Source organism: Anguilla rostrata, chromosome 19, assembly GCF_018555375.3.
Source record: "Anguilla rostrata isolate EN2019 chromosome 19, ASM1855537v3, whole genome shotgun sequence".
Taxonomy (NCBI): Eukaryota; Metazoa; Chordata; class Actinopteri; order Anguilliformes; family Anguillidae; genus Anguilla; species Anguilla rostrata.
Genome location: NC_057951.1, coordinates 529,609 through 542,643, shown reverse-complemented (window position 1 = coordinate 542,643; position 13,035 = coordinate 529,609). Strand labels below are relative to the sequence as shown.

At 44.5% G+C, this 13,035-nt stretch overlaps 1 protein-coding gene across 1 annotated transcript in view; it reads right to left on the bottom strand.

Moving 5' to 3' along the window:
- Positions 1 to 3,636: 3,636 nt before the first annotated feature.
- The window catches only part of LOC135246026 (uncharacterized), a 35,630-nt gene continuing 26,231 nt past the window's right edge, over positions 3,637 to 13,035 (bottom strand). The window contains exons 7-13 of the mRNA XM_064319518.1: positions 11,771 to 11,908; positions 11,104 to 11,294; positions 9,856 to 10,007; positions 9,208 to 9,465; positions 7,186 to 7,372; positions 5,556 to 5,664; positions 3,637 to 3,784 (exon numbers count right to left, since the gene is read on the bottom strand). Of these exons, the coding sequence (XP_064175588.1) occupies positions 3,666 to 3,784; positions 5,556 to 5,664; positions 7,186 to 7,372; positions 9,208 to 9,465; positions 9,856 to 10,007; positions 11,104 to 11,294; positions 11,771 to 11,908 (1,154 nt within the window). The 3' untranslated portion in view covers positions 3,637 to 3,665. The remainder of the gene's footprint in view (positions 3,785 to 5,555; positions 5,665 to 7,185; positions 7,373 to 9,207; positions 9,466 to 9,855; positions 10,008 to 11,103; positions 11,295 to 11,770; positions 11,909 to 13,035) is intronic.

The following is a 13,035-nucleotide window of genomic DNA, read 5'->3' as shown; positions in this document are numbered from 1 at the left end:
CCCTTTAATTTCAAGGTGGTTCATAGGCCGGGAGCGCAGATGGTGGTGGCGGACTTCCTTTCTCGCCCCGAAAGGGGGGGTGGGGCGATCATCGGCCGGATGGCTCCCCAGCCTAAGTCGGGCGGTGGGGGTATGTGGTGGGGGGGCGTGATTTGTGCGTTGGCTGCAGAGAGAGAGTGGGCGGGGCGGCTCTCGGACTCTGCCCCACAGCTGAGGTTGCTAATCAGCACCACTCTTTAAATGTTTAATTGTTTAACGATGTGCTGATTACCTTGACAGTGAGCCTGGGTGTTTTAAAAGGCGTTCGCCGAGGCAGACGGGCTGGCTGGTGACGGAGGAAGTACGGCAGTACGGCGATTGTATTGTAAAAACCCCATGTAACCGGGTGAACGAAAAGCCGTGTGTTCGGCTACAAATAAAAAAGAAGTGATTACTTTGAACTTGTCTCTCTCTCTCTCTATACGCGAGCGGTGGCACTCACCTTGCCACAGTACAACGGTTAGTTGGAGTTTGGGTTGCTTACAGCAGTAGCTTAGGTGGTTGAATTTCATGATTGGAGGCGACAGTGATAACGTTGTCGTAAATATTGTTTCCCCCCCCCATAACGCGGCAGTTTTTCTTTGGAATCCTGTAGAGTAGTAATCCTTCCTTGACTCTTCCTTGATTATAATATGGAGCTTATTTTCATATACACAATTTCTAGATGATCTTATTCAGATTCCTTCTCACATATAGCAAGTCATCTAGCAGACTTGCAAAGTGAGACATGCTGATCATGGAGGAAAATCATGAAACTCCACAACAGAGCCCATAACAATGCCTCTACATGCACAAGATGTCTTCCAGTGTGGAGAGGATGTATAATGTTATTTAAATGTTTTCAGAAATCGCATGGAAAATAGGTGCCACCGATAGACCGTATAACAAGACCAGGTTAAAACCTAGTGGCACTTTCTAAAATAAAGGTTATAGATAAATACTTGTGACCTTTGTGACAGAAATTACTTGCACATGGAAAATACAGTGGATTTCATATAAGCCATCTCTACTGAACTTGACTTGACTTTATTGTCCCTGTAGAGAAATGTGGTTTGCAGTACTGTGTTATGTTAAAGGGCATCACAGATGCAGACAATAGAAAGTTAGAAATATTGCAAATGTCACAGTAGTAGCAGCACAGGAGTATAAAATATGCAGGGATGCTACACAGGCAGCCCTGTGTAGCAGCACAGGAGTATAAAATATGCAGGGATGCTACACAGGCAGCCCAGTGTGACACAGACAGCTGGAGCAGCCAGATCAGCTGGTATTAGGCGTGTCTGGTGCCTGATGGCTCTCTGGTGTCTGAGTGAGTTCGTTTTATTTTTGAAAGTAGAAATATATAGCTTGACATAACTGCGAGACAATATTTTACAGTAAGATAAGATTGCTATTAAGCTACTTTAACCAATTCATATGCAGATGAAGACATTTATTGTAAAGCAACTATCAAGCTGAGAAACATTAGCCAAAATCTGAATGCTGACTTCAGTCACTATTGAGTATGTGGCTCCATCTAGTGGTGGTTTCTTTAATAGGTTTTATAAAAGGTTGGTCAGGTTTTGAATGCCTTCACGGTAGGCCTGCCATCAAATGTATATCACGTTAAATGTCATTAAAAACAAATTATTTTTAAGATTACTATTATTATTATTATTATTATTATTAGTAGTAGTAGTAGTAATAACTTCAGAAAAAAGTTGAATTGAGTGTATATTTTCCAGAAAAAATGAGCTCAATTAGATTACACATAACTCAAATGGGTGCCACCGATAGACCGTATAACAAGACCAGGTTAAAACCTAGTGGACTGAAGCGGCCGACGTCACAGACATGCGCGGTGTAACTTCATCACTCAGTCAGTCAGTCAGTCAGTCACAGACATTCGCGTTTGTAGGGCTGGCCCCGCTGTTGCGGTCCGGCCAAAAATAGGTCAGTTCTAAAGGCACCCCGAGGAAGCCGTGCGTCTTTGTAATTGTTGGTAGTGAGATCCAATCAAATCCCCGTTCGCTACCAAGAATCTATCAATGAATTGAAGGGGGTAGCCAATCAGAGCGCGTATGTATACCAAGACCAATCGCTTGCTCGAGTCTCTCGGGCTGAGAGACGCGCAAATATTGAATGAGGTAAATCGCCGTTTTATTTTCCTGCGTCGGTATGTAAAGATAACCGCAAATTTAACTGAATCATAACTGGGAAAAAGTTACGACAAGCTATGGATGGTAACGTTACCAAATGTAAATAAATATTAATTTTTACAGTGTTACCATAGGTAAGTCAGCTTCAAATAAGGTAGCCAACTAACGTTCACCGGTTTAAATTACGGTAGACGATCTAATCTGAGGAACTGTTCTTAATTTACATCAGGAGCAACAAGGTAAATATATTTTTAACCTTTAAGTGGATTTTCTTTGGCATTATAAATAACTTGTTTTATATGAGTTTAATATGTTAGTGCAGCAGTTTTTATGCCTTTAATTTATCTGAATGATCCTTTGTAACTAGCCATCTGGATTGAACTCCGTTTTCTGTCATTTATAGCTAATCAAATAACCTTGCTCACACTGTAAGAAAATAAAATATCCTAGAAATAACCTATAGCTAGCTACATTTTTATTTTTCTTTCTTCATTGGGATGGCAGGTATGCCATCTCGCCACGTTACACCTTGGCGGGGCGGCATGCCCCATACCTATACAGCACCGACAGTTTGGCACTTTTCAGGGTTCCCCACAAATATAACCACAACAGCCATAGACACTCAGCCCTTAAAAACATTAATTTCTGTACATTCTGACCCCATTTCAACAGACAGAATTCATAAACAACTTCACACGTCCACACAATAAAGCCCCAAACTAAGGGGATTTTGCGTTTTCTCCTTCTCCTCCTCCTCCTTCCTGCCGCCTAGCCTACAAACAAAATGTCTCCCCATTGGACATTTTACCAACACCAGCCAATCCTTCACCTACACGATCCAATCAATCTAAAACATTTCCTATCGCAACAGCTAGTTCCTTTGTGGCTGAGTGGTCAATGTCATGGTCTATGGATCACAGGGTCCCTGGTTCAAGCCCTGCCGGAAGCAAGTTTCTGAACTGTGCTTTTCTGCTCACTAATATTTGCCTATTACTTAACAATTGCTTTTGCACCACATCTACCCAGCTTTCACCGAACATATACACTCCATTATGATGTACCATCTGCACGTTCACTTAACCGGCTACAATATCTTCTGCAAAAACACGGACAGGTTTGACCAAAATATTTCACGCATTGAACAGCTGTCATGGTGGCGCACTGCCAAAGTTGCAGAGTATAAAGGCTGGAACACAACCAGAGAATCAGTTAGAGGGGAGGACACCAAAATCAGATGCACTCCTTAACTCTAGATTGCAGTGTTTGAAACAATGCCTGTTTGTACACAGTTACACAGAGAGAATAAGGAGACAGAGTTGTATGTACACAGTTACAAGGGAATAAGAACACAGTGCTGTTTGTACACAGTTACACAGAGAGAATAAGGAGACAGAGCTGTCTGTACAGTTACACAGGGAGAATAAGGACACAGTGCTGTTTGTACAGTAGCACAGAGAGGACGGACTAAACCGTGCAGGTAAACACACTTTATTGATGTCTGGGGTTGCGCGGTGTTATAGCGTGTGCTGCACGCACACCCAGTGCTGTCAGAAAAAATAAGCCAATCAATCCTCCGGCCACTGATAGCATGATCTGGGCTCCAGGCCCTGCAAGGAGTGAGAAAAGCAACCAATCACACAACACATCCTAATCCATTCTACTACAAGCACACAACACATTCTAATTCGTTCTACTACAATCACACAACACATTCTAATTCATTCTACTACAATCACACAACACATTCTAATTCAGCCTGGAACAGAGTAAACAACAATCAGTCACACAACACATTCTAATTCAGTTTAGCACAGTCTAAACAACAATCAGTCACACAACACATTCTAATTCAGTCTAGAACAGTCTAAACAACAATCAGTCACACAACACATTCTAATTCGGTCTAGCTCACTCTAAACAACAATCAATCACAACACAGAATCTACCAGACCCCCCCCAAAAAGATTTATTTTCATGGGGCTGAAAATCCCTGGCCACGCCCCTGTGGAAAAGTGCTATATAAATGCAATGATTCATTCAGTCATTCATTATTTGGCTGTTTAATGCAAATATCTGAAAGCCCACCTATTCAAACTAGCCCTTAACTACTTATTCTATTTTAAATAAACAGAACAAACCCTTCTCTTTTCGTATGCAAGTTGAGGCATGCAGCCCATCAGTGACATCTGATTGAACCATAGCTGTAACTAGCCACGTGACGCTAGTTGAAAACATATTCCAAGTAACCAAATTGTGAATTTTAAACATTACCACTTTTACTAGAACCACTACTTCTGCTTTTGTAGCGGAAACAATAATAATAAACTACAATATGCACACATGTATGCACTCACACTCACAACCTCACTCACTCACACACAGTCACTCATTAATTCACACAGTTATGCATTAACTCACACACTCACGCACACACACACACGCTCAGTCACTCACTAACTCACACACACACACTCACAGTCACTCACTAACTCACACACGCAGACATACACATGCTCACAGTCACTCCCTAACTCACACTCACGCACACACACTCATGTACACACACACACACACACGCACTCACACACACGCAGAAACACACATGCTCTCACACACACTCACATTCACGCACACGCACACACGTGCACAAATACTCACACACACTCACTCACACCGCTCTCACACACACACTCACATTCACACACTCATGCACACAACAACTCATACATACACACACACATGCACACACACTCAGACGCACACTCACGAACACACAAGCTCACTCTCTCTCAAACAGACACTCACAAACACGCACATACATTCTCTCACATGCACACACACACACACACACACTCACACGCGCGCACACACACACACACACAAACACACACATACATTCTCTCACATGCACACACACACACACACATTCACACGCGCGCACACACACACACAAACACACACATACATTCTCACACACGCGCGCACACACACACTCACACTAATGCACACACACTCTCACTCACACTCACGAACACACAAGCTCACTCTCTCTCAAACAGACACTCACAAACACGCACATACATTCTCTCACATGCACACACACACACACACTCACACACATTCTCACACGCGCGCGCACACACACACACACAAACACACACATACATTCTCTCACATGCACACACACACACTCACACAAATTCTCACACACGCGCGCACACACACACTCACACTCACACACACAGACATTCGCATGCACGCACGCACACACACACACATTTTCTCTCACACACTCGCACACGCACACACACACACTCTCTCTCTCTTTCTCACACACACACAGCAGTATATTCCATCTGTTAATGGCACTGCACTCACAGTTTGACAGTTTCCTCTTTGCTGCAGAGATGGGTCCTGCTGAAAGAATAGCTGTGAGTTTGTCCGGTAGATCTCTTCTCACCTTTTGGTTTTGCCTGGGAGAGCAGTTCTGTACAGATACATACAGGGGGAATGTTTAACCAGCATGAGAACAAACGTGTAGGATGATTGCTGAAATATTCTCCACATTCTCTAACATTCAAGATCTGTAAACCTTGTGCTAACGGAAGATTTAATATTTAAATTATGCAACACGCAGAAAGTAGAAGTGGAGGAACTAGTGTGAGGTGGGTTTGTTCCCATTCTTCAGAAAAGAGCCTATGAGAACTCACTGAGAAAACTAGATAAAGTGAAAGGACTGAATTGCGTGCATCAGAAAAACAGTGAGCAATGTAAATATCTAGATAATAAAAATAAATATTTGACCTTTGAACTGAGAAGAATGACTGAAAAATACCTGTTATTTGGTCACCACATATTGAACACTCAAAACGGTTGGCTTATGCAATGATGGTGGTTTTAGTGTGAACATGTATTATATGGTCTTTTTAAACTGCGGTCTATCCATCCATGTATTGACTGTTTATCAATGATAGTAACATTACATGACATTATATTTATTTGGCAGATGCTTTTATCCAAAGCAACCCCAAGGTTTTATTAATATTGTGTAATGTAAACACATGCATGGTCAGTAAAGGGGTGTGTCCTGACAGATTGGGGCTCAGATGAGGCCTGTCACATCCCTGGCAGTGAACGCAGGAAGCTCTCAGGCCAGGCTGCTGGCTGACCGGTCTCAAACACACCCATCGTTATCAGCCCTCTTACTCAAAGCCCAGCCTGAGGAGGAGGCGGCTGGGTCCCTCTTACTCAAAGCCCAGCCTGGCTTCCCTGGCGGGAATATACCAAGGTGCAGTTTGTGGCAGCAGGGAGTTACCATTGTGTACAGTTTGCAGTGGTGAGGAGTTACCATTGTGTACAGATTGCAGTGGTGGGGAGTTACCATTGTGTACAGATTGCAGTGGTGGGGAGTTACCATTGTGTACAGTTTGCAGTGGTGGGGAGTTACCATTGTGTACAGATTGCAGTGGTGAGGAGTTACCATTGTGTACAGATTGCAGTGGTGAGGAGTTACCATTGTGTACAGATTGCAGTGGTGAGGAGTTACCATTGTGTACAGTTTGCAGTGGTGGGGAGTTACCATTGTGTACAGTTTGCAGTGGTGAGGAGTTACCATTGTGTACAGATTGCAGTGGTGGGGAGTTACCATTGTGTACAGATTGCAGTGGTGGGGAGTTACCATTGTGTACAGATTGCAGTGGTGGGGAGTTACCATTGTGTACAGTTTGCAGTGGTGGGGAGTTACCATTGTGTACAGATTGCAGTGGTGAGGAGTTACCATTGTGTACAGATTGCAGTGGTGGGGAGTTACCATTGTGTACAGTTTGCAGTGGTGGGGAGTTACCATTGTGTACAGATTGCAGTGGTGGGGAGTTACCATTGTGTACAGTTTGCAGTGGTGAGGAGTTACCATTGTGTACAGATTGCAGTGGTGGGGAGTTACCATTGTGTACAGTTTGCAGTGGTGGGGAGTTACCATTGTGTACAGATTGCAGTGGTGAGGAGTTACCATTGTGTACAGTTTGCAGTGGTGGGGAGTTACCGTTGTGCAGTTCTCATCTTGGCTGCATATTCTGCTCAGGCAGTGAAGGTAGATGTGGGAGTGGTCAGACATGGTGAACATCTGAATGGAGAACCTCTTCCTTTGAGGGGAACTGCTCCGGAGGTACCAGCGGAAGGTTCTGTCGTTTGGGCAGCTGAAAGAATAATGGGCTGTGTGCCTAATTAAAGCCTTTCACACACATCCAAGCGTCCTGTATTACTGTCATTTACCTCCACCCCCTTTAGAACAAAATCCCCCATCACACTCATTGAAATCTATTAGGAGCACAACACACTTACTCTAATGACAATATAGCTTCAAAGAACAATTAACAGGGGCCAAGAGCCAGTAGCCTAATTAAAGCTAGCAGTCTTTCTACATATGAAGACAAAATATTTAGAATATGGCCCAACGTGTGAATACCAGCCAAAACGTGAGGCTATCATGTTCATTAGCACTCTGGCACCACCTTCAGAGTCTGGGGTTAAAACACTATTGTTTGTGAAGCAGAATTTCATTTTGAGGATTGTATCAGTTATTATAGGCCTAATGTCTGGGTGGTATTATAATGCAATAATAAGAGCAATACTACTAATGTAATTAGTGTTTCCCATACGACCTTCAGTTTAATACGTTGTGTAGGATTATGCATACCACATTTTGCTCTGAAGTGTATCTTTTATCATTTCATATTTGGAGCATTCTAGCATGACCATATATTTGGATTGGGCCAACTCTGGTTTAGGGCTAGAATCATGATGTAGGTGCCAATGTAAATTCTGTGTTTCATCACAGAAAGTCACACCATTTGGCAGGTTCATACCATGCCATGGCTTTTTTCCCACACACAGCAAGTTTATACATTTTTATAAGTTATTCAAGACCATATGCACAACATGTTGTATACCAAACCTTCAATATGGAATACTGTGCGGACCCAAATAGCAAGTTTGTTATTTTTGAGGAGTGGGATCTATGGGCAATGGTCTCGTGCCTCTAGGTCAAACAGGACAGGATTGTTTACCACTTTGATTGTTTAGTGTTTTTTTATTGGGTGACATAGCTCAGTAGGTAAGAGCATTTGTCTGGCAGTCGGAGGGTTGCCGGTTCGATCTCCTGCCCTGGGCTTGTCGAAGTGTCCCTGAGCAAGACACCTAACCCCTAATTGCTCCCAACGAGCAAGTCGGAGCAAGTCAGATAATAAGCCATAGCCATCGCCCTAATAAGCCATTTACCACTGCGAAAAGTTTATTAAAAGGCAAAATTTCCCAAACACAGAAAGAGAAGTAATAAAACCAGAAATTGCTACCAAAATATAATAAGAATAAAAATGACAATTAAAAAAAAAAAATTATTTTATTTTTTAAAATCCACTAAATTACCCAGGTTCATGTTTTTGGTATAAAGAGTGCAATCCTAATGTTATCTGTAATAGGGCTATTCAACTGGCAGCCTGGGCATCAAATGCAACCTACCACTGATGCACTCTTGGGCCTCCAAAATAAAGCCTTTTTATAAGGCATCTACACATGTACAATAAAAACTTATTCATACACTATTTTAAAAGTACATGTTAATGAGACAAATACTACACATGTACATGTCAGCAGAGCTTGAGGCACTGGAAATGAATTAATTATGATTACAATGAGGCAGCATCAACCCAACAATTGAATCACAGACAAAACGTAAAGGAAAAGAGAGAGAACTCACCCCCTCACCCCCCCCTCAGGAGCAGAGAACTCACCCTCTACCCTTGGGAACAAAGGACTAACCCCCCCTCCCTCAGGAACAGAGGACTAACCCCCAGGAGCAGAGGACTCACCCCCTCAGGAGCAGAGGACTCACCGCCCTGAGGAACAGAGGATTCACCCCCCCCTTTGAAGCAGAGAACACACCACCCTGATAAATAATCCCCACCCTCCTCAGGAACACAGAACTCAACCCCACCCCCACACCCTCCTCCACCCTCAATATGAGAGAACTCACCCCCCCTTCAGGAAAAAAGCCTTCTTCTCCTCTTGTGGGTCTGCGGTCTGTGTGGCCCAGCAGGACTCCAGCTGTAGGCTCATGTTGTAGGCCAGGCTGTTCTCACAGTGCAGGGTCACCTGGATGTACAGCTGCTCTGCAGAAGGGAGCTCCACAGGGCCAGTGTAGTTGTATGCGTAAGATGAGTCACTGTACAAGGCCATGCTGATCTCCAGGAGGCGGGACGAATTCACCTGCACCACACTGTGAGAGGTAACCCTGCAGAGGAGCAGAGCAGAACACACAGCAAACACATCATCCGTGTCCACATCCACTAGATTTCCTAGAAAAGCACCATTTGTTTTTTTTAAATAGCAATGTGCTAAAAAATAAACCACAGTACCAGCACATGAAATGTATGACCAACAATGTGTGATGGAATAACAGACAAACAAACAGGCTGGATTATGACACACCAATAAAGAACCGCACATGCCATTAGATTAGCCTTAGTGCTAACAAAGACTAAGGTATTTTCATTGAGCCCAGGCTCTGTTACAGTTGTACATGCATAACTACTGAAAATGCTAGTTTGAGGCTTAATGTCCTTCATGCTACTGCCGTGGATGCTGATTGGATGGCTGAATGAGAGAGGGGTGTGTTTCTCACCAGTCCAGACCAGGCTTCATGCGGGCTGTGCTGGTCTGGAGCAGCGGGTAGGCACAGGTCCACAGCACCTTCAGGTCCCTCCGTGTGATGGATCTCCCGCTGCTGAGCGTCACAGTCAGCGCGTTCCTCAACTCCACATGCGTCCTGTTAATCTAAATGAGCAGAAAGCGTGTTACACACCCAAGGCATTACACACTCATAATACCCAGTGTGATGTGTTACACACACAAGGCATTACACACTCATAATACCCAGTGTGATGTGTTACACACACAAGGCATTACACACTCATAATACCCAGTGTGATGTGTTACACACCCAAGGCATTACACACTCATAATACCCAGTGTGATGTGTTACACACACAAGGCATTACACACTCATAATACCCAGTGTGATGTGTTACACACACAAGGCATTACACACTCATAATACCCAGTGTGATGTGTTACACACACAAGGCATTACACACTCATAATACCCAGTGTGATGTGTTACACACTGCTAAGCTGGAAAGTACTCAGTGAGGACCTTGGGACAGGCAAAGGTAGTGAGAGGGTGCTAAATAGAGAGATGGGACAGGTAGAGGTAGTGAGGGGTGCTGAATGGAGAGATGGGACAGGTAGAGGTAGTGAGGGGTGCTGAATGGAGAGATGGGACAGGTAGAGGTAGTGAGGGGTGCAAAATGAGAGATGGGACAGGTAGAGGTAGTGAGGGGTGCTGCATGGAGAGATGGGACAGGTAGAGGTAGTGAGGGGTGCTGAATGGAGAGATGGGACAGGTAGAGGTAGTGAGGGGTGCTGAATGGAGAGATGGGACAGGTAGAGGTAGTGAGGGGTGCTGAATGGAGAGATGGGACAGGTAGAGGTAGTGAGGGGTGCTGAATGGAGAGATGGGACACGTAGAGGTAGTGAGGGGTGCTGAATGGAGAGATGGGACAGGTAGAGGTAGTGAGGGGTGTTGAATGGAGAGATGGGACAGGTAGAGGTAGTGAGGGGTGCTGAATGGAGAGATGGGACAGGTAGAGGTAGTGAGGGGTGCTGAATGGAGAGATGGGACACGTAGAGGTAGTGAGGGGTGCTGAATGGAGAGGTCTGCTAGAGTAAAGAGTGTCATTGTCTGAAGGGAGGAAGAAGCAGTAGCATTTGCAGCTTGCTATGCCAGGTTTAGTGAATCAGTTTTGTGATGGTGTGCATTCCCAGAATGCACCAGCTGTGTACATGACCTGGATCTGGTGCCGGTACTCACAAGCGTTTGGCCTCCACACTGGGAGGGGGCGCCAGTTATCCTGTAATAATAAAACTTGTCCGTCTCGTTGATGGAGCAGCGACCATCATTGAGGACAACAGTCACATTCCCGCCAAAGTAGTGGATGAGGAAAGGCTTGGAGATGCCCCCAGATACATGGTCCTTCAGGCATAGCGTGAACATCCCCTTCTCTGTTAAGACATGATGTTCTTTAGTCGCATTATGTAGACATAGTTTTGATTAGCCTTTGGTTCATTACATAAAAAAGTGCATGAAATGCTAGGCTATGCCAATGCTGCCATTTTACAAGTAAAACAGAAACAGACACAGCAAACTGCAGCAAACCACATAGGGTGTGTGCATGTGTGTAAGAGCAGCAGGCGTGTGTGTGCGCGTGTGTGTGTGTGTGTGTGTCTGTGTAAGAGCAGCATTATAGTCTCTCACACATACCATTATACTCTGTATGAGAGTATAATGGTGTGTGTGTATGTGCGTGAGCGTGCGTGAGTTTGTGCGCGCTTGTGTGTGTGTGTGAGAGAGTGTGTTTGTGTGTGTGAGTGTGAGTGCGTGTGAGTGTGTGTGTGTGTGAGTTCGTTTGCGTGTGTGTGTGTATGTGAGTTTGTGTGCGTGTGTGAGTGTGTGTGTTTGTGTGTGTGTGCGTGTATACCGTGGCAGGCAGGGCTGAGGATGGGGCTCAGGCTGTAGTACCCCGGCTCACACACGCAGGTGAAGGACTCCAGGGTGTTGATGCAAACGGAGTTGGAGCTGCACTTGTTCAGGGCGGGGGAGTCACACTCATCTGGGTCTGTGGGTTACCCAGTATACTGTCAGTCACACAGAGAACACAAGTACGCAGTATACTGCTGCTCCACTCAGTCTCACAGAGAACACAAGTACACAAGTACGCAGTATACTGCTGCTCCACTCAGTCACACAGAGAACACAAGTACGCAGTATACTGCTGCTCCACTCAGTCTCACAGAGAACACAGTATGTGAATGCTGGGCGTTGCTATAGCCTCTGGACACCAGACTCACTGTCATGAGGTGAGAGAAGACCTCGTCTCCCACAGTTTTTACTGAGCCTGGGATACCCTGCATTCCCCTCAATGTGGCAATGACTCCCTCCTCAGGAGAAACCAGCTGAGCCTCCTCAGCATGACTGGATTGTTATATGGCAGCAGTGTTTAGGAGTTCCTCACCATTATATAGAAGAAGATGATATACTTTATTGAATCCCATGGGGTAATCTGATTGTGTGCATCTGATTGTGTCGTCGCTTCTTCCGTCCCCCGCGATTCAGATAAGCGTATCTAAACTTGATTTGTTTCTGCTGTTGCTAGTTAGAGAACATAGTTGTGTGTAATTTAGGTAATCTTTTTTAAAACTTGTCTCAACTGTTGCTAGTCAGCAAGCTTAGTTGTGCGTTAGCTGAGAATATCTGTAGTTGACTTGCTGTTGTTAGTTAGTTAAAGGCGTTAGTGAAACTGTGTGTGGGGGTTGGTGTTTAACTGCCCTGTATTGTTGAGCTAATTTCGAGGAGCTTCACCTGGTGCTATTTAAGTGGTGTTCATCTGTAGTTAAACAGTGTGCATCTGATTGTGTCGTCGCTTCTGCCGTCCCCCGCGATTCAGATAAGCGTATCTAAACTTGATTTGTTTCTGCTGTTGCTAGTTAGAGAACATAGTTGTGTGTAATTTAGGTAATCTTTTTTAAAACTTGTCTCAACTGTTGCTAGTCAGCAAGCTTAGTTGTGCGTTAGCTGAGAATATCTGTAGTTGACTTGCTGTTGTTAGTTAGTTAAAGGCGTTAGTGAAACTGTGTGGGGGTTGGTGTTTAACTGCCCTGTATTGTTGAGCTAACTTCGAGGAGCTTCACCTGGTGCTATTTAAGTGGTGTTCATCTGTAGTTAAACAGTGTGCATCTGATTGTG